At 40.8% G+C, this 22,341-nt stretch overlaps 1 protein-coding gene across 1 annotated transcript; it reads right to left on the reverse strand.

Moving 5' to 3' along the window:
- Positions 1-200: 200 nt before the first annotated feature.
- Positions 201-19,932, reverse strand: LOC108932935 (SUMO-conjugating enzyme UBC9-B). The gene is made up of 7 exons (XM_018749658.1): positions 19,827-19,932; positions 9,719-9,795; positions 9,544-9,627; positions 9,219-9,291; positions 9,023-9,132; positions 1,158-1,237; positions 201-1,049 (listed from the first exon to the last, which is right to left on the reverse strand). Exons 2-7 carry the CDS (start codon positions 9,782-9,784, stop codon positions 989-991), a joined length of 474 nt encoding a protein of 157 aa, XP_018605174.1. The 5' UTR covers positions 9,785-9,795; positions 19,827-19,932; the 3' UTR covers positions 201-988.
- Between the last annotated feature and the right edge of the window lie 2,409 nt (positions 19,933-22,341).

Genomic DNA, 22,341 nt, shown 5'->3' on the forward strand with positions numbered 1-22,341 from the left:
TTTTAACAGCAATGTACCCTTCAGCAGCAATTTATCAGTCACTGGTACTGATGGGCCTCTTTCTGAAAAGAGAACATATTTCAAGTACAAATTCAGTAATTACTGCACAACAATCTGCCCCTGCTATTGAGAATATAATTAACAAGGCCCCCCAATACAGTACGTCGCTGGTAGTGATACCTAAACCACATGACACATCATCATATAAACATTTTTATTTACTCTAAAACACTTACATGAACAAAACGCCATATAAACACAAGAGTCTGATGCAAAAATAAGCAAACATACTTCTGATTTGATTCACTGTGGCTATTTTCCCTATTTTGTAGAACATACTCAAAATGGCCAAGGCAGCAAAACATATGAAAAACATGCTGAATACAAGACTTGCATCAGATATGGAAAGATATCTAGAGACTAGTGTGCTCATAGAAAGTATAAAAAGTTTATAATTTTACAGCAGTTGAAATACTGACATTAAAGAGCAAGTTTTACATCATTAAAACAATGAAAAACACAAAGACTGATGGAATAGACCCTGTGTGTTTGAAGGGGAAGCCAAGTTAGCAATGAAAGGAAGAAAGCCAGCCAAAATATGCATTGGAAATTAAATTGAAAAATTTTCAGTTAGCTTTGTGTGTAGCCATAGCCCTGCCCTGTGCCAGATCACTAGCACCTACAGACAACTAAAATAGATAAAAGCCATGTACCTTCCACCCCACCTCTACAGAAGAATCTGCACTGTATGAGTTTGTATATGAACGTCATAGGTCAGCTCAAAACAAAAAGCCTCCTTATATCACAAAAGGCCACTGTCAGAACAAGGAGTGTATACATGTAGGTAAAGGCAAATGGCACTACATACAGTATATTAAATAAGTCCTGCATAAAATGTGTATATGGAAAATGTTTGTAGAACAGGGGGGAAGTAGAGGTGGGGAAATCCTTGTCCAAATTCTTCTATTCCATGTCAAAATCTTGAGGCTTACGGCGAAAACTTTTTGGCTTGTGCTCGAACCCTTTTTTCATATTCTACTCTGTTTTGACTGAAAGGGAAGGAAAAAAATTAGACAAGCTAGATTTAAATGGGGGGGGGGGGGGGGGATCCATTTTGGCAAGTGAATGATGAAATGAATAGCAGCCAAAAGACTTACCAGTAAATTGTATAGGCTTCTGCTTGGGCAGGATCCTGGATATTTGGCTCGTTAAGAAGTTCCTGGATTCCTAATAAGATCTATGTGAATAAGAAAAACAGCAGAGACCACAGTCACAGGGGAGGGGGAATGAAATAAAACATACCTTTGTAATGTGACTTTTTATTGTACAATTGTATTTATTTTCAATTGAAACTGTTTGTGTTCTCTAGCCCCCAAAAAATCTCTATCTGGACCGTACCTTGTCGTGGTGTAGAAGCTTGCGTACCTCTAAACTCAAAAACTATTCTGACTGGAGCTGTAGTCCTGGCAGGTTCAACCTTGCTAGACTGGTCTTGAGAGAGAGAGAGAGAGAGAGAGACCAGACTAAACTAGTCCACTAGCCATAGCCATCCAGGCTGGGGGCTGGGCATGGGGCTAGCAACTGCACCCTGTAAAACCACCTTTGTTATGGAAACTAAGATTAATGCAAATTCCAAGATGGGCCCTGATGTGGATCTGAGCCCGTTACATGGCAGGATGACCACTCCTAATGAAAGCCTCTTGCAGGAAGTCAGAAGTGTAAAAGTCAGTCTAGTCAGGCCGTCTAGGAACACGGAATGTTCACACTACGTATGAGGCATCACCAACAGCCCAAGTCCTCAGTGAAATTGAGAGATCTGATCTGGACATTCTCGGTAGTAGTGAATGTCACTGGACTCGCACTGGTCACAAGGTGACCAGCAATGGCAGTTATTCTACACTCTAGGTATGCAGAAAATCCCATATGCATTGTCACCCTCATGGTCTCATAGTCAAAAGCAAACACTTTGCTCGAATGGAAACCCATTAGCGACACAATGAGAGCTTGCTTCAACTCCAAGTACTGTAAATTTACCATCACACAGTTCTATGCACCAACAAATGAAGAGGAAGACAAGGATGGCTGGTATGAAGCATTACAAGCAAAAGTCACTAAATTCCCCCAAGACAACCTGTTGTTGATTGTGGGTGATTTAAACGCCAAGGTTGGAGCAGATAATACCAACTGCAAAAGAGCTATGTGGAGACATGACTGCGGAATATTAAACGGAAAATACCAGGTTGAATTATGTCTGGCTAATGTTGTGGGGAATGAGGGTTCTCCCAACCACACAACTTCTAAAAGCTCACCTGGAAGTCATCTAATGGTCATACAACCAACCAGACTGATCATGTGGTCAGCAGGAAATGGCACACATCTCGCCAAGATGCTTGAGTTTGTCCCAGCACCGATGACAAGCAGTTTGAGTGTGTGTGTGCTTTTAACGATTTATAAAACTCTTACCGTAACTAACTTTTTGCAAAAGGAATGCTTAGAAACCTAAAATATGCTCTCTCTCATTGACACTAATGCAAGACATTAAATAACCATCAAATATTTTTGTGAAACATCCAAGTGCCTAAGACTTTTGCACCATGCTGTACGTAGAGATGGCTGCAAGCAATTTAGGCTACATAATAGAGGAATAAGGAACGGTTAACACGTGGAACATGGGAGAAAATTGAAGAAAGGAAACAACTAAAAGCCAAGCACCAAATCATTAAACTTCAACAACACATACAACTAGCCTATGAAGTTTTTTCTTTATTTTTAAAAAAATAAAAAAAGCACACCAGCTATTGATACCAAGCTGAGACAACAGGAAGGTTTCAGGAAATGAGGGGGTGCATAGAATGCATTTTTACTTTGTTGAGTGGGTTGTAAGATCTTAGATCATATGGAGTTCTTCCAAAAATTATCACCTTGATATGGTTGTTTTACCAACATTTTCAGTGCAGTACTATTCTTCATGGCACCCTAACAGAGTGTTTCCTGGTTGAGTAAGGTATACAACAAGGCTATGTCATCTTCCCCATCCTCTTCCTAGTTACCATCAACTGCATCATGTGAAATATGTCAGAAAAATCCACATGCATGCAGTTGACCCTACTGTCCCAGTTAGAAGTCCTTGACTGAGCCGATGACCTTGCTGTCCTCTAAACATGTCCATCTACAGAAAGCATTTTATCTTCTGACCTGAACAGTCCTCAGACTGAACAGATACAGCAAACAAACTGGCCTGAACACCAGCCCTCCCAAAACTAAAGTGATGTGCATCAATCCAGCAACTGATGCAACAGTCACAGTAAATGGTGAGCCTTTTGAGATTGTAGAGGAATTTCGTTATCTTGGAAGCACCATCAGTATTGATAATGCATCCAGCAAGGACACCAGGGACAGATTAGGGAAAACTCGCAGTGCCTTTGCTAGACTTCAGCCCATATGGACATCAAAGGAGTACGGTCTACAAATCAACATGGAGTCTTTTGTTGTACAGCACAGAATGCTGGGGGAGTAACACAAAGTGACATGAAATCACTCAATGTCTTCCAAAATTTGATGTCTGAAAAGAATTTCTGGGATATTCTGGCCTAAAAAGACCTGAAATGATGAGTGATAAATGAAGATGAAATTCCAGAGTGTGGAACTTAAGTATTTTGGCTATCGTTATTTATTGTTATTGGCATTACAGTAATACCTCGCCCTACATTGTTTCGACTTGCATCAATTTCGACTTTGTCGTTTTTTTGTTAAATAAATATGGAAAAATACAATTAGTCTTCAGTCGGCTGACGCGACTTTACGTCGGTCAGCCGAAAATATTAAAAATTAACAACTTAAAAATAATTTAAAAACAATTAAGTGTAACAAATAAAAATATTAAAATATATTGTAATCTATAAAATCAATTATAAGCTTAAAGACAAAAAATATTGTCTTATTTACCTGCCGTTCGGTGCCGATAACGTAGTGTTTCGCCGCGTGGCATCGTTGTTGTTTGCCGCTAGTCGATTCAAACTTGTCTTTGTGCTATTCAGTGTTTCGTTTGCGTTGCATCTATGACCAATATTTGCCCCCATGGCTACGAAGAAATTCCCCCCCCCCCTTCTTCTTTACTTTAGCATTAATTGAAGTGTATACACTTAAGGGGAATGCTTATTGGGGGTTTATAGGGGGTCTAAATTGTTTTTTTTTTTTTCTTGGGGGTTTTTCCATTTGCTGTCGTTTTTCGACTTAAGTCGCACCCTTTGGAACCAATTAACGACACAGGGCAAGGTATTACTGTATTTATTTTATTTTTGTCCAGTACTATCTATTGTTTTTGTCCACAGTCTGTGGAGAAGCACTCAAACAAGAATTTCATAGTACTTTGTATATGGTACTTGTACTTAAACCTTGAACTTGAAATGTTGGCACTTGATATGGCTAGGGCATGGACCAAGATCATATCCCAAAAGTAGTGCTCAGATGGACCCCACCTGGAAAGAGGAAACAAGGATGCCCAAAAACAAGATGACAGAGGACAACATCTAAAACTAAAGGAGATGAAACTCACCTGGGGCAAGGCACAACATGATGCCAAACACCAGATTAGGTGGAAGAAAATCATCTCAGCCTTATGCCCCAGCTGGGACGGAGACAACTAAGAGCCCCCAAAGTCACACCCATTTATATGTATATAAAATATCATCAAATCTCATTACAGGCAGTCCCTGTATTACGAATGAGTTCTGTGTCCTCACGTGTTGGCTGGTGGGTGGGGCACATGAGCGGGGCATGCGATCCCAAGGTAGGACAGACTTCCTTCTTTGCCTGTTAACAGTCTCGTATTACTGTATTTGGCTTTAAATTTTTTGTTTTTGCCCTTCTAACCATGGCACCAAAGTGTAAATATGATGCATGCACAAAAAAGGAAACGATCATGATTGAAACCGAGTAAATAATAAAGCGAAATGCGAAATGCCAAAAACAATAGAAAAGTGAACATTAAACTTTCTTTAATGTTTTCCACACACACGCACTCTCGCTGAGAAAGCACTCTGCCACAAAAGACACACCAAGGACGGGAAAACACTGAATATTGTATCTGTATTAATTCAACATACAGTGCAAAAGCAGAACCAAAATAAAAAGTGTATGAAAACTATGCAAACCAGTTCAGACCAGCTGAACAAACCTGGCGTCTCACAGTATGAGGCTGTGCAGTGCTATCAGAGTTTGACCACCCCGGTGTGTCAAGCATTTGTAAGTTCTCCCTGTGATCACAGAGGTTTCCTCCAACAAACATTACTCAAGTGAACTTATTACCTTGTTGATTATATGCCTTGTTCACACTTTAATCCCCCACCCCACTTGAAATAAAACACAGGGAAAGATGTTCAACCCTTCATGCCAAAAATCAAGGGGGCTAGACACAAACCAACCACGCCACCAGTACTCCATCCCTCCCAAAACCCCCACATACCCCTTAACCCCCCCCAACAGTTCCCTTCACTTAAAAAAAAAAAAAAAAAAAAAAAAAAATAAATAAATAAATAAATAAATAAAATAAAAAATAAATGAAAGTCAGCCTACATCATGGGCAAGCACCATCCTCCTTGCCGGGAGTCACCGCGAGCGCTTCGTTGGGGCTGTCAAGTGGGCACCTTCCTTCATTGATGTTTCATTGAATTGAGCCCATGACACCTCCAGAAGGCTCAACGGTGAGATCTAGCATCCCAGACCCACCCCCCTCCATGCCCGCAGTGCCATCCCAGCAACTCCACCCACCAAAGGACCTCCCACCCCAGCCATACATTAACCAACACACCACATGGAGGTGACCAAAAAAGAAAAAGAAAAAAAAAAAAAAAAAACTCAAACCATTTGATGTTTACATAAGCAAGTACTCCCTGCTCAAGTATGCTTCCCCCAAACATTCTGCTGCTTCCTCATCCACAACCACTGACTGAATCTTTCTGCAACCTCTGACAAGCTTTAAATCGCTGCTCTTAACAACTGACCCCTGAAACCAAAATCCAACGTAGCAACGTGGTTGATTTTGCCACAAACCCTCTTGCACCAATCTCCACTGCCAGCCTCGCTCCCTCACCTCACCAGCCAACTCAGTGTACTTTAGTTTCTTCCTCTCAAAGGCATCTTCGAAGAGTATCGTTAACTCAATGAAGTACACTATCTGTTCTAACCCCTTCACTGCATAGTCATGATGCAGTGAGGGGGTTAGAAAAATAACGCCAAAAAGGAGAGCGTAAGCAGAGATGCTGACCAAACATGCCCACACCAGGATGACCACCTGACATGCTGCAGCATGTATGCGTCACCTATGGGAATAAAGGAGCTTTTGAAGTTCAGCAGTTGCAGTTGTCCAAGCTAAGCAATGTCAGACATGAGGAAACACAACATAAATTATTTATAAATAGTTTTCAGTAACAGTAGTGGAAGGGAGATAAACATACAGGCCAAAAGGGTGGCAAGGTGGTGCAGAAAACAAGTGCTGTTTCACAGTGCAAGAGGACATGGGTTCCATTTTCTGCTCACAGAACATGTGGCATTCACATGTTCTCTTGCATGTGTGGGTTTCCTCTTGGGGTGCTGGTTTCCTGACAATATCCAAAGATGTGTTTTCAAGTAAATTAGCAAGACTAAATTGCCCGTTGTACAAGATATACCTTAATTTGGTACATCAATGAATGATTTACTGTAGGGTATGTTGCACTGCAAGTCAGCTTCGATGACAATGTGTCAGCTAAATACTAAGTAGTATTGTATTTTACTTTGAGAACACACACACACACACAGTCTGAGACCGCTCATCCCAAGCAGGGTCAGGGCGAACCAGAGCCTAACCCAGCAACACAGGGCGCAAGGCTGGAGAGGGAAGGGATATACCCGGGAGGGGGACACCAGTCCGCCACAAGGCATCCCAAGCAGGACTTGAACCCCAGACCCACCAGAGCAGGACCCGGCCACACCTGCTGTGCCACTGCGCCCCTCCATGCTTCGGAGAACAGTAAATATCAAATGCAACAAACCATACTGAATCAGTATAGGTGAATAAAGTCAACTTCTGATTGCTTTCCTCACTCTGCCAGTCATTGTCTCAGTTATTTTTAAAAAAAAAAAAAAAAAAAAGGCACACACCAGCTACTGATACCAAGATTTACAAAACATGCTGGCAGCAGACAAATTCAATTTGGCCTGTTTGAAACAAGTTTGACAATCTTGATCAAGAGTGATTTTGGGATACAGCTTTAAACAAATTTAATAAACTCTTGGTAAAAATTTAAATAGGAAAGTTTAAAGGTGACTTTGAATACAATAATAATCCTTTCACCCAGTTTTTTTTAAAACCTGGCACAGACATATTGTCCTCCCAACCCCATTTGCAGCAAAAGTTGAGCAAACTATATGCATATAAAAAAAATACAAGCCTGCCAGACTTTTATCATCCTTCAAGTCCACAAATATCACATTTCTCCACATTTTAGTTAAAGAGGGGAGAATGTTACATACCAAGAAAGAGGAGAGCATGCTACATACCACATACCAAGTTATATCACAAGACAAAATAAAAGCAAGAAAGATATATATTTGGTAGCATCTACCTGCCAGTATTAAAATGCAGTTTGCTATATCGCTGTCAGTTTTTCCACCCTAAAACATATCTGATACTGACTCAAAGCCTGAAGCCCAAGACAACAAGCCATTTCACCACTTTAGATATGGGGATATAACAATGACCACCTTAGCCACAGCTTGGATAAAGGCTGCTTCAAATCACTCTGGTCAGTACATACAGTCCCATTTCATAATTTGTAAAAGGTATAGTGAACAAAAACTGGTATATTAACAGTGATCCCGATATACATGCCACTGTTCAAGCACAACCTTTAGACTGTCCAACTTAAGGGACCACCTGATGCAAGCAGACATTTACAAATAAGCCATCATACACACATCTCATATCAGAAGAGAACTTTCAATGCCGAAGTCTGCTGCAGTGCCATGATCATGGTGAGCCCAAACACCACACTAAAATATATTAAAAGAATATTACCTGCCTTTGAGCAGATGTGCTCTTTTTTATATTGTTGGTTTAAGTTGTGTTATTTAGGAAAAACGGAAAAGTTTCCAAGTATTACTAAACACAAACATTCTATTAGGAACAAAAGTTGAGAAGTCCATTGTAGCCAGATATTTCAGTAACATGGGACATGATGCTGGTGATTTTGTTTCAGTAATTAGCAAAGTTAAAAGGATGCTGACCCATCTGCTACAGAGGGAAGTATATCCACTTTTAATACCATTTCAACAAATGGGGGTTAATGAGGAGATGTCAGTTTTTTTTTTTTTTTTTTGTTATTTTATTAAAAAAAAAAAAAAAAAAAAAAAAATTGTTTTTCAGTTTATCAGTAATCCCTTGACTGGTTCAATCACTCTGGTGATTTATAGCCTCTCTCGGTTGCCCCTACTTTGTGATACTTTAATTACTGGCACCATTATGTTTACAACTGACACACTGTCCTTGTTTCCTACATTTTAGACTACCATTCAATTATTGGCTTCGGTTTAACAATTATGACATCATACTAGCATGTCTGATATATTGTCTTCACCTAACATATATGGTTGTTCATGAAGGGTAACAAATTGTGTTATGCAAATTAGGAGTTATGGTTTTCAGAAAGTCTGAGAATGCTGTCAGGTCACTTTAAATTTTTTACGTATTTCATTATGCAATATGAGATTCAGGCAGTTTTTTTTTTTTTTTTAGGAACAAATTAGACTGGTTAACAGGATAATGTAAGGGTAATGCATTCTAGCTGGCAAATGAGTTTTTCCTTCCCCATCTTGGAATTACACCATGAATGCAAAGATTTAACACCATTGCCTCACTCTTGGGAAGTTGTAAGCAACTCACCACTTAACATAGAAGACCACACCAAGACATTTGTGTTAAACTCAAACTTAAACAGCACAGGAGGCAGATGTTCAACATCTAAGTCAAATATTGATTGCTAACCTGTTTGATAGTGATGGCTGGCCTCCAGTCCTTATCTTCCTCCAAAATTGATAGGCAGACTGTGCCAGAGGGATACACATTGGGGTGGAAGAGTGGGGGTTCAAATTTACCTGAGGGCAAGAGGGGGGGGAATCCTTTCAACAGTTGCTATAATCTATACCCTACTATTTTATGTAACCTTTGAAGGTGAACTTACACTTAGGAGGAGAGGAAGGATAATCATCCTTGAACAGCATTCGCAGTTTAAACAAACCACCTTCCCAGGGGGTCTGAAGAGAAAAGGATTGAAATAATCTTCTCCCACACCAAGCCCAATTCAGGACATAGATCAATATTGAAAATACGACTTATCACGAGATTCCTGAGCACCAATCCATTACCATGAAAACTTGCAGTTTCAGAAGGCAGAGAAACAGATTAAAAAGACAAAAATTTCAAGCCACCCAAGACATAGAAGATGCACAGATCTATAAACCAACCTACTTCCTACTTTGACCAACATCAGGTAAATTGATACTTACTCCTTTCTTTCCAGGAATGGCACACTCCCAATTCATCAGATTCATTGTGCCATCTGGATTTTTTGTTGGCACTGCCACAAAACCCTAAACAGAAAGACAATATATACTTTAAACTGACTAGCTCATCAGCATAATTTAAAAAAAAAAAAAAAAACCCCATAGGCCAAAATCTTACAAATGGGTGGTCTTTTCGCCAGGCCTTCCGCTCCTGTGCAAGTCTGCTTAGGGCTATCCCGGACATGACTTAGATCCCTGAAAGGAAAGGAAACTGGTGTTGAGTGACAAAATAAAACAAGTTCTCTCAAGCACGGGTAAGTGATTTTACTAGTACATTTTGGCATTTTAGTGCCAAGATTCAGCCACTTCTATTCTGACATTGGAAACCAAGTTGCCAGTTCCAACTAAGAGCAAACATACAGTTCAAACAATGCCAAGTACTTACCACCATACTCAAACAACAGTAAATATTTCATGATGAAATACACAGTACATCCATCCCTAAACAAGTGTAGCATAAAAATTCTCTTCAGTTAGCAAATCTTGTGAAGGAGCTTTTAGGTAGTATGGCTTGAGGAACTATACCATGTGAGGGGTCACCCTGTCGATAGCAGCAAGGGACCCACATCAATGGGGAAAAAAATTTTTGTCTTTATACCAGCTTGCATTAGGCCTGAAGCAGACTATTAAGTAGCTTGCTTTCTCTAAAAACTACTTGAATTAATGTAATACAAGCATCTTGCTTTTGTAATGATTCTTATTGTCTGCACTTATTTTCAATCACTTCCCTTCATTGAACAGTTTTATGCCAGTTTGCAAGGTCGCATGAGGGTCATTCTGGAACTCGTTGGAATAGATTTTGAAAATGAACCACCAGATGAAATTACATGAAATGGTGTTCCCATATCAACTCTCTACACTTACTGTGGAAGAAAAATGTATAAAATGCTACTGTACTAAAGACTATTTATATTGAAAGAAAAAAAGCTTTTGTTGGACCTCTGTGTACAACCAAGAGTGTAAGCAGTAGAAACTAGAGGGAAAGCAGATAAAATGCAGCATTCAAGTGTTACATAGAAGCAATTTTAAACATGTTGATCTTGTCACTGGATCTGAAGGGTCAAGAACATCTGATATCCTGGGTTTTTTTTTTTTTTTTTAGGCAGAGGTTTTACATGTTGGATGGGATCAAAAGTAAGCCTTTTGTAGTCTAAGCTTCTTTTATGAGAATTCATTTCACAAGCAAGTTTTTAAGAAATTCATTTTAAAAAAATTCACTCCAGTCTGTATATGATCAGCATGACAGAAATCCCTTGTTGTGAATGTAAACTTTTAATCCATGGGGTTAAGCAGTTTATTTAATATCTTTCCATCATTTCATAGTTGCTTACAGACAATTTGGACAAAACTGGTCTGATAAGAACATCTAGATTAAGTCAAATATTACACGGAACCAATAAGGGACTTATCATTGTATAGAGAATTGATGGCGTTAACCAACAAAAAGGGTAGTATTGGATTAAGGAAATACTTTGAAAATCACCTGTCTGTATTAACTCTTCTCCTGCTAGTGAAATACTTTTGTTCATCAAATTTTAAGATGCTATGGGGGGGGGGGGGGGGGGTGCGCTAAATTAATAAATGTGTGTTAATGTCAGCAATCAGGAAGGCTCTGGAGCAAGACAATTACTAAGCTTTTCAGATGGAAACAGACTGGCAAACTGTCTCTTGCCTTGTTCAGCTTGTGGGCATTTTGAGCCCCTTTGGAGGAATTTACAGCACAGTGTAAAGAAAGTAAAACTAGTAACTGCCAGTTAAATCTGGGTGTTTGTTCTTATCTCAGACTGTTTTTACACCATACATCGCAGAGAGTTCACAAAAACAAACATGAGATATAAAACCCTAACTAATTTAGACAGTGCAAGTTGTCTACACTTTAAGGTAAATGTACAACTGTGCATCAACTCATAGCTTGAGGAATTACATGGAGGATCACTTTACTAATGGACTGAATAGCCAGTGACTTTTACATCTACAGCTTCTTCACTTCAGCTTTTAAAAAAATTTAAGACAGCACTTACTATTCTCAAATCACTCTTGTTGGCATATGTAATTGTAATTGGTACTGGTATGCTGGCTCTGTTTATAAACTAAAGATAGTCCATCCATGAAACAAGATTATATTGGGGGCCCACAGTGACTGTTCCTCTGAAAACCTGGTGTCCATGACAGTACGTATGCTAAACGTGTGTATATACACACAGTTTTATTATAAGCCGCTTTAAACACAAATTTTAAAAGATGTAAAGTTTGTGGTGTTTTGCAGTGCTGCTGCAAGAGGCAGGCAATTAGGGGCAGTGATTGATCCGATTGACTAGCATGTAACGCAAAACGAAAGGCCTACATGCAAGACTCGTCTGAAGAGGCATTTGCAAGTGTTTGCACACACAGGCATAAATAATGTGTATGAATTTACACATTAAAAACATTTGTATTTCCCTTTTTGTATCTCAACATTTGGGGGGGGGGGGGAAACCCACACACACACACACACACACACACACCATTCCACTGTTCTGCAGATGGAAAGTACTTCTCAAACATTTGTGAGAATGAAGTTAAGTCAGAGACTTACTCAAAGTAAGTAACTTTAGTTTCTGTTAAACTCCCCTTCAACATAGTTATAAATCTTTCTGTAACTTAGTTATGCAGCAAAGAGGTGGTTATTACTCAGAGAACAAAAGCACAGACTGTATATGCTTCAACTTAATCAGAAATAGTACCAAACTGTGGAAGTAACGTACAGTGATTTCTGTTCCAAGGAACCATTTAAATAGGACAAAAATTTTAAAATGTTCTTGTATGTTCACATAAGAGTACCAAAGTACCATCTGATGGGCTACAATCATTATCGTGAACAAGTCTGAGGGCCACGTGTTTAAAATAAGAATTACTATCTAAATTGATAAATTTGTGGAGTGCAGCAGCAGTAGTGAGTAAATTACCTTTTTTAATGATAGATCTATATATGAGAATTGACTCAAAGACACTGACACTTTCTATAAAAAAAGTTAAAGAAATTAAATTAACTTTTCCAGGATGGATACACCTGAATATCAACATGCTGCAATGGTAATCTTGCAATAGACTGGCATGGTGTCCAGGATGCACCCTGCTTAGATTTTTTTTGTGTTATTCTTCTGGAATAGACTCTAGACAACTGACATTTCACTTGTTGAATTTTTAAGAATAAATTGATTTAAAGGATGTTTCAAAAAGTTTCATCAAGTACAAAATGCCCATCTGTGTCTCCTGCTACTGGTGAGAAGAGGAGGAAGGCAATTATTCGAGGACAAACTCAAGATAATTGCCCAGCATGAAGGCGGCAATCCCATAATGGCCATTGCACATGAACTTTGTCTTCCGCAATCTATGACCTTGACCATCTTAAAGGATAAGAAGCAATTATGTACGGTAGGTGTATTAAATATATTTGACTCATGATGGGATTATGTTCCAATAAATCCGTCATAATTCGGGGACCGTCTGCAGACTGAAGCCTGCATCCAACTGTCCCCCACAATCTCTGCCACTTTCCACATGACCGATGAAGTTGTGCCTTATGATACAACTAATTCTGCCAGATTATCATTCACATATCACATGCCAGAACAGCAAAGGCACATTTCAACCCCATTATAAAACAAACCTTCAAAAACCAGATTATCACACCACTTAAAATTTGCAATAAATATGTCTAGACATTAATAACCACTTATCCAAAGCAATGTTGCAGTGGTCCAGAGCCCATCCCAGACACATGGAGTTATACCCTAGACTGGATGCTAGTATACATATACACTGCTCAAAAAAAATTAAAGGAACACTTTTTAAATCAGAGTATAGCATCAAGTCAATTAAACTCCTGGGATATTGATCTGGTCAGTTAAGTAGCAGAGGGGGTTGTTAATCAATTTCAGATGCTTTGGTGTTAATGAAATTAACAACAACAGGTGCACTAGAGGGGCAACAATGAGACGACCCCCAAAACAGGAATGGTTTTACAGGTGGAGGCCACTGACATTTTTTCCCCTCCTCATCTTTTCTGACTGTTTTTCACTAGTTTTGCATTTGGCTAGGGTCAGTGTCACTACTGGTAGCATGAGGCGATACCTGGACCCTACAGAGGTTGCACAGGCAGTCCAACTCCTCCAGGATGGCACATCAATACGTGCCATTACCAGAAGGTTTGCTGTATCTTCCAGCACAGTCTCAAGAGCATGGAGGAGATTCCAGGAGACAGGCAGTTACTCTAGGAGAGCTGGACAAGGCCGTAGAAGGTCCTTAACCCATCAGCAGGACCGGTATCTGCTCCTTTGTGCAAGGAGGAACAGGATGAGCACTGCCAGAGCCCTACAAAATGACCTGCAGCAGGCCACTGGCATGAATGTTTCTGATTGTTTGGTCAGAGACAGACTTCATGAGGGTGGCCTGAGGGCCCAACGTCCTCTAGTGGGCCCTGTGCTCACTGCCCGGCACCGTGGAGCTCGATTGGCATTTGCCATAGAACACCAGAATTGGCAGGTCCACCACTGGCACCCTGTGCTTTTCACAAATGAGAGCAGGTTCACCCTGAGGACATGTGACAGACGTGAAAGGGTCTGGAGAAGCCGTGGAGAACGTTATGCTGCCTGTAACATCGTTCAGCATGACCGGTTTGGTGGTGGGTCAGTGATGGTCTGGGGAGGCATATGCATGGAGGGACACACAGACCTCTACAGGCTAGACAATGGCACCCTAACTGCCATTAGTTATCGGAATGAAATCCTTGGACCCATTGTCAGACCCTACGCTGGTGCAGTGGGTCCTGGGTTCCTCCTGGTGCATGACAATGCCCGGACTCATGCGGCAAGGGTATGCAAGCAGTTCCTGGAGGATGAAGGAATTGATACCATTGAATGGCCCCCACGCTCGCCTGACCTAAATCCAATAGAACACCTCTGGGACATTATGTTTCGGTCCATCCGATGCTGCCAGGTTGCACCTCAGACTGTCCAGGAGCTCAGTGATGCCCTGGTCCCGATCTGGGAGAGAATACCCCAGGACACCATCCGTCGTCTTATTAGGAGCATGTCCCGACGTTGTCAGGAATGCATACAAGCACGTGGGGGCCATACAAACTACTGAGTACGATTTTGAGTTGCTGCAATGAAATTTCAGCAAAATGGACTAGCCTGCCACATCATTTTTTCCACTTTGATTTTTGGGGTGTCCTTGAATTCAGCCCTCTGTAGGTTGATAATTTTCATTTCCATCAAATGATGTGGCATCCTTTTGTTCCTAACACATTACCTAGTCCATATCAGTATAGATATCCAGCATGATTTTTTCCCCCATTGAGATCTGATGTGTTTTCAAAGTGTTCCTTTAATTTTTTTGAGCAGTGTATATAAAAACATTGTCACACACAAAACAGGTACAGTCAACAAATCACCTGAAAGATTTATGTGGACTGTTGGAAGACACCCTGAAGAAACCCATGGAGGGAACATGACTCCAGAGATTGATCTGGATATACCCACATCCAGGCCCACAGTATGAGGCACCTGTTTTGCCACTGTGCAGACTATGAAAAACTGATAAAATTTAAGTGAAAGGGACTGAAAAATAAAGTAGACAGGTGTGTGGCATACAACCATTGCCCTGGTAACACCACTGTTTGCGATCAAAACATCACCAGTAATCAAACTTGTCCACTAACCACATGCCTTATCCTATGAAGCCCTACAACTAGTATACATCTACTTAAACAGCTGGGAAACGGACATTCAGTGTTATCTGAAGGCATTATCAGCATGTTTGACACCTCTGCTTTGATGACTGACCATCTACATCTAAACCTTTCCATCAGCCATCCTATTGCAGGTCCATCCTCCCACACAAATCATTTCATCTACTTGACCAGCCAAGACATTACAAATAACTATCAACTGGAGACTGCTTCTTCCAGCCCAATGAAGTCTTAAGATGATCATGGCGAAAGCTCTTCTACATTTGCACAATATGCCTCCATTTCATATCACATCCAGTTTCTGATGGTGATTATGGCAAGATTAATTCGATTTATTACTCTATATATTGCTGTTCTCAACAAAGTGACAAACAAAGAGAGCAGAGCAAAAATGACAGTGAAAGACAGCAAACAGAGAATGCAGTTTGCTAGTGGACTGACCAGGATTAAACCATGTGACAACTGAGCAAAGCAAAAGAAAATTCTAGGGCAAGGAACAAGGACAAAAATATAGCTCTGGGGATCCAAGTGCCAGTGGCAGCCTGGCCCCAACATCTCCCAGCTTCTGCCATCAAGCCTCTACAACTGACAGTCACAACACAAGTTGCTCAACCTGACAAAATCATCCCATATCTGCCCTCCTCACTGGATTCATGCAGCTGCCTGCATCAGGTGCACAACTAGTTACAGCCTTGTAGACTGTTAAAGGATCAGCAGAGGACCAGCTCACCCAAGAAGACTAGCTCACTCCCTGCACCTCAAGGAACATCAATAATGCAATTTTGTTAGGGGTCTTCTGACAAGTCAGTGAAAGACCCTTTTTAAGAACCAAGTTCACATTTTGCTGTCGCATAAACTGTTCTACTAGTAAAATTTACTTTAAAATGTGAAACCACTCCAATGGAATTCCTTTAATGCCAAACTATACAAGACAGGAAAGTACAATCCAACAGATGACACTGCCAAATGCTGCAGACAGGTCAGGCAGCATAAGGATTGAGGAAAGGGGGCCACTCTAAACAACTCGAAAGCATCTGATACTGCAAGGAGAGCAATCTCTGTGGAATAGTTGACTGAATACTAACAGATAAGAATCAAGCCCTACCCATTCTAGTCAGAAAACAGACTAAAGGTTGTAAGCATGGGTTCCAGAGCTTTTGAGAGAGGAGTCTAATTCTGAACTGAGTTGGGGTCCAAAGAGTTTCTTCAACCACAGTGAGATGAGGGTAGTTTTGAAGGCAAAACAGCAAGCAGAAAGTGAGTAATGAGCAACTGACGAAAATAAAAATAATTTGGAAGGAAATGGCCCACAGGAAAGTACACAAAAGGGATGGGAAAAGGGAGTGGGTCTGCTAGAGCAGGAGGTAGCACATTTCACTTTCCAATAGAAATATATAGAATGAGGCTTTGCTGGAACATGAAACGGCTGGTTTAGGTGGATGGCAAACCTTGCCAGTGATTAAACTATCTGAGAACAAGGTAAAATTGTCAGCAGTCCAACAAAAAAAAAAAAAAAAAAAAAAAGGGGGACTTGTGGATTGTACATTGCAGACTATAGTTTATTTTGTAAGAAGGTAACTTTTGGAAATACAGTGAAAAGATGCAAGAACTCCTTATAAACTAAGCCAGTGGGTTTTTGATTTCCACCATTGCCATTCAGCAGTAAAGAGTTTGGTGCTGTTAGCACAGAATAAACCTGATTACCACAAGCTGGATTTGTGCTGCAATGGTCTAAAATTTAGAAGACAGACAATCTAGAGAGGAGCGTAGGGCTGAAAGAAATACACTGCTGGAATCATCTGTGGACAAGTGAACTATCGAATGAATGGAAGGGAGGCTAGTACAGCAGTAATTTTAAGTTATGACAGAATATTAGATTGCAAAGAGGCGGAAGGGGGTTTGTAATTGTGATAGAAGATGAAGAAATGGCAAAAAACATGAAGGAGAGTGACACAGTACAGCAAAGCCAAAGTCCCCAGAAAAGACATGGTTAAGATTACCACTTGCCTTATGAGCAGCAGAGGACAGAGAGAGGTCAAAGGAAAGTACAAATGGCAGACAACTGGTTGTATGAATGTCTGTGACAGGTTGCAGTCATCCAGAAGGATCAGTGGAGTGTTGTTCACCAGGAGGAACTTCACAAGGAATCAAGGTCCTCCAGAAAGCAGCCAGGAGGGCAGCAGAAGATAATCATTAATTGCGTGGTTAGAGGAGCAACAAACACAGAACTCAAAAGAAAACAGACCAGAAAGATTGTGAAAAAAACCAAACAACCCAACCGGGGAGAAATGAGTTAGCTTGTGCCTCCACCTCTGCTCAAGGGACAAGGGGTGAGAGTGAAGGAGTTGTTGGTGGAGAGGGCTATGGGAATGGCTACATTTTCTTGTATGATCCAGATTTCACTCAGGGCCAGCAAGTACAATGAGAGGTGGACGCATTGGCTGGGATGAAGTGATCAGTTTTCTTCACAGCAGACTGGCAGCTCCAAAAACACATAATGAATTGAAACAGGATGAAACAATTGAGAGAAAGATGCACCAGATGACTGCTGAAGTAAAAGTGTTCAGGCCAGCAATGACTGAATGTTTGGTCTGGGTGCCACAGAAAACAGTTTCCTTTTTGAGCACTATTCCTCAGAACACAATATGGACAGTATAGTGCGGAAAGCAGTCGCACAGTAGCAACAGGCTCCTTCAGTGGACTCCTGCAGACACACTCCTTTGTATTTGCAACACAAGGACGCTACTACATGTAAATTAGTCGGCATCCTATTGCAGCAATTGACATGAGCTGAACTGAAACTTTTACATGATTAGTAAGTAAACAAAAAAGGAGTGGTATGAGTATTTTAAATCCCAGTCACACACAGCACACCACATTATCAGATTACATAGACTGACAAAGTTGCAAGTAAGTAAATAAAACGCAAAAGAGATGAACTAAGACAGTACAGGGCCTAAAAGAATTGGGGGGGGATGTGTCATTTGTTAAATATTAAACCTTTTTCCAAATGTTCAACACCATTTGTTAGTCAAAAGTATTTCAACTGTCACATTTGGGTTACTAGAATCTTTAAAAATCAACTTAAAGAAAATTTTCTACCACTTTACTCTGCAAAGTATGAGCAACAGCACTGCCAAGGCCAAACAACCAACCAAAAAAAAAAAAAAAAAAATTCAAAACATTTTGGACACAAAGTTGTACACCTGAGTCTCTTAAATTAAGATATGCTGAATTTATTCATGGAATACAGACAAACTGGAAAAATTCATAGAACATTTTAATGCAATTTTTACTTAAAACTAGCTTAGTGCAAAGAATGCCAGACTTTGAATGTAGCACACCTTGTTGCTAGCTTACTTGCATACTAAGTAGTTTCTAACGGTGTGGTGACAATGACAGAACACCATACAAAATTTGGCAGTGAAAACAATTTAATGAAATTTAAAGATTTATCAGATTAAAGGTTTTCTGCTTAACATCCCCTGGCAATCTAGATTTAACACTAGATTTTCTTATACTTTGAAATGTTAAAGCCAGAGTGCTCAGCTTGGCATAGACTAGAGTGGTACTGGGGTGTCACCTTAAAACCTGTCAGAAGGTAAAATGCACGTGTGTACAAGACAGAGGCTCTGGGTCATCTTCTCGAGTCAAGGCCAACTGCAACATAATCACACATGAATTCTAACCAGCTTCCTTCAAAAAAAAAAAATTCAGAAGAGAATTTAATTCAACAGAACAGAGTTTGTAGGCCCATCAGCCAGAAGGGACCTGGCGGATTCTTAAGTATGTCCGAGAATGGTTGCCTTAACAAACTTTCCAGACCACATTGTGAAACACACAGTTACTGAACCATAAATTCACGAACCGTTTCTATGCTGTAGGCAAAAGAAGTTTAACTAGCAAAATAATTGGGACGCCCCAGACCATTCAATTTCGTTTTCACCATGGCATATTCTCAGAAAATAAGGGAAAAAAATGGGGACGAAGGATTGGAACGAACAAAATGTAGCGGAAGCTGCGGCTGCTTTTGTCCACCATCTATTAACATAATATATCTAGACACTATCATGTCAACCTGAACGGTTTAATTTAAGATCTCCTATGACTAACATCGGATCGGGATTACAGACGAGAAGACAAGTCTAAGCGCCGAGGATGGATCGGGAGCTCCAACGAGCCCTGCGCCAGGCTGCTTAGCCAGGGAGCGCGATGACGGGCACCGCACACTCCAGGACTCCTCACTTTTGACGGCTGCTTGTCAGGCCACCTTTAATTAAAACCCATAACTAAACTACCATAACTGAACCCCACTTTCGAGCAGGCAGGACAAAGAAGCAGGCATAACGCAGTCGTTCGAGCAAGCCAACCCGTGTTTGCTAGACTAGCTAGCAAGAAGAAAAAATAAACAGCAGGCAGCGCAAACTCACAATCATGGAAGAAATACTTAGCAAAGCCTCTAAACAAAAATACCTGAATACTAAGATGTGCTTACCTTAATTATGACTGAAACTTTGGAATCGTTTATAAACCGCTTGCTTTTCCTGCGGCAATTCTCTATAACTCGATACAGACCTTAGCTAAGTTTCCCTCCTGGAAGGGGGGGGGGAAAAAAAAAAAAAAAAAAAAAAAAAATAGTATTTCTCCCAGGCTAAATAGGTCCACTTGTTCACCCAGGAGTGCCTGAAAGGAATTTTAAAAATGAGATAAAAGAGTTCCATTTTTATTTATGAAGTATTCTTTTTTAATTTTTGCTATATATACCCTTCTTCACATACACAAAAATCACTGTATTTATTTTGTAACGTATAATAAAACGGTAAATACTAAGCACTACATACATAATAAAAAGTAAAACTAAATTAAGACAACACTTTATGAATTTAAAAAATATATATTTACAAGTTTAGTTTGAAATAATTCTTACAAAATGTAATGTTTCCTTACAGGCAGTATTTACGACAGCCATGAATTTAAAGGGACCGCGATCTGACTGTTACGGGGTGTGTGAAAAATGTACACTAAACACACATTTTCGGAACCGCTTGTCCCATACGGGGTCGCGGGGAACATGCCGATTTGACATTTTCTGCCATTATTTCAGGTAAATTTACAATAATATATAAACAGTAGGGGATGTGGTGGCGCAGTGGGTTGGACCGGGTCCTGCTCTCCGGCAGGTCTGGGGTTCAAGTCCCGCTTGGGGTGCCTTGCGACGTACTGTACACTAAACGATTCTTAAATAATAACTAGTTTTTAAATAGACTTTTTACGTTTTAAAAAAAGTATCTTTTCAAAGTTGCAATGTTCCATTAATGGCTATAAATGACGGTGACCACCAACCGCATTTTAACAAGTGGAAACTGATCGGTCAGTGTGAGTGCAGGAAAACGACAGTCGCCACCGTAATAAAACCACCCTCCCTCTCCGCCCCGTATGTTTTTTTTTTTCCTTCTCGGAAACTACTGAATATCCAGCACAATGCTACACACGCTTTGAGAGCTACACGGTAACAGAGAAGAGAAACAGTAAAACGGGAAAAAATGTCACTGGTGAGCAATTCGTGCATCTGACTAAATTCTCAAATACCTGCAGTTGTTTAATTCTTGTTGCAATATTCCGAATTTTGTAAAGCTGTAGCCTAGGACTCCGTGAATGTAAAAGACTACTATACTATAGTATAGTCTAGTCTATCTGTTACTGCATGGCATGCACAGTGCACTAATACACATGCACTTTTTCTATATCTTTTGACAAAAATTGCTATATATTTCTTAATACAGAAAACAACTTAGACAATGAATTCATGTCGATATAGAAGTCCTGATGAAAAATTCATTTTAAATGTTGTTAAAAAATAGGGGGCGCGGTGGCACAGTGGGTTGGACTGGGTCCTGCTCTCTGGTGGGTCTGGGGTTTGAGTCCTGCTTGGGGTGCCTTGCGAGGGACTGGCATCCTATCCTGGGTGTGTCCCTTCCCCCTCCAGCCTTACGCCTTGTGTTGCCAGGTTAGGCTCTGCCTCCCTGGCTTTGGCCTACCTGAAGGACATCACTGGACCCTTGGTTGACCCCCTGCAGTTTGCTTATCGAGCAAGCAGGTCTGTGGATGATGCAGTCAACATGGGACTGCACTACATCCTGCAACATCTGGACAAACCAGGGACTTATGTAAGGATCCTGTTCGTGGACTTCAGTTCGGCCTTCGACACCATCATCCCACACCTCCTCCTGTCCAAATTAACCCAACTCTCTGTGCCCACCTCCATCTGTCAGTGGATCACCAACTTTCTGACAGACAGGCAGCAGCTAGTGAGGCTGGGAAAATGTTCATCCAATACTTGCACGATTAGTACTGGCGCCCCCCAGGGATGTGTGCTCTCCCCACTGCTCTTCTCCCTGTACACCAACGACTGCACTGCAAAAGACCCCTCTGTCAAGCTCCTGAAGTTCACAGATGACACCACACTCATTGGCCTCATCCTGGATGGTGATGAGTCTCCTTACAGACAGGAGGTCAAAGAGCTAGCTGTCTGGTGCAGTCATTACAACCTGGAGCTGAACACGCTCAAAACAGTGGAGATGATCGTAGACTTCAGGAGAAACACCTCAGCATTATCCCCACTCACCATCATGAACAGCACTGTGGCAACAGTGGAGTCATTCAGGTTCCTGGGCACCACCATCTCACAGGACCTGAAGTGGGAGCTCTACATAGACTCCATTGTGAAGAAGGCCCAGCAGAGGTTGTACTTCCTTCACCATCTGAGGAAGTTCAACCTGCCACAGGAGCTACTGATGCAATTCTACTCTGCAGTCATCGAGTCTGTCCTCTGCACTTCTATAACTGTCTGGTTCGGCTTAGCTACGAAATCAGACACCAGAAGATTACAGCAGATAGTTCGGACTGCTGGAAGAATCATCGGCACACCCCCCCTGGCTCTCCAAGAACTGTACTCATCCAGAGTCAGTAAAAGCACTAGCAAAATCATTCTAGACCCCTCACATCTAGGC

Source organism: Scleropages formosus, chromosome 5 (genome assembly GCF_900964775.1).
Source record: "Scleropages formosus chromosome 5, fSclFor1.1, whole genome shotgun sequence".
Taxonomy (NCBI): domain Eukaryota; kingdom Metazoa; phylum Chordata; class Actinopteri; order Osteoglossiformes; family Osteoglossidae; genus Scleropages; species Scleropages formosus.

Excerpts from the sequence above, each read along its gene's own strand:
- LOC108932935 (XM_018749658.1), bottom strand. The coding sequence starts at position 9,784 with ATGTCCGGGATAGCCCTAAGCAGACTTGCACAGGAGCGGAAGGCCTGG. Across the intron at positions 9,133-9,218 it reads TCCTTCCTCTCCTCCTAAGT|GTAAATTTGAACCCCCACTC; the intron begins GTAAGTTCACCT and ends TCTTGCCCTCAG. Across the intron at positions 1,050-1,157 it reads GAAGCCTATACAATTTACTG|TCAAAACAGAGTAGAATATG; the intron begins GTAAGTCTTTTG and ends CTTCCCTTTCAG.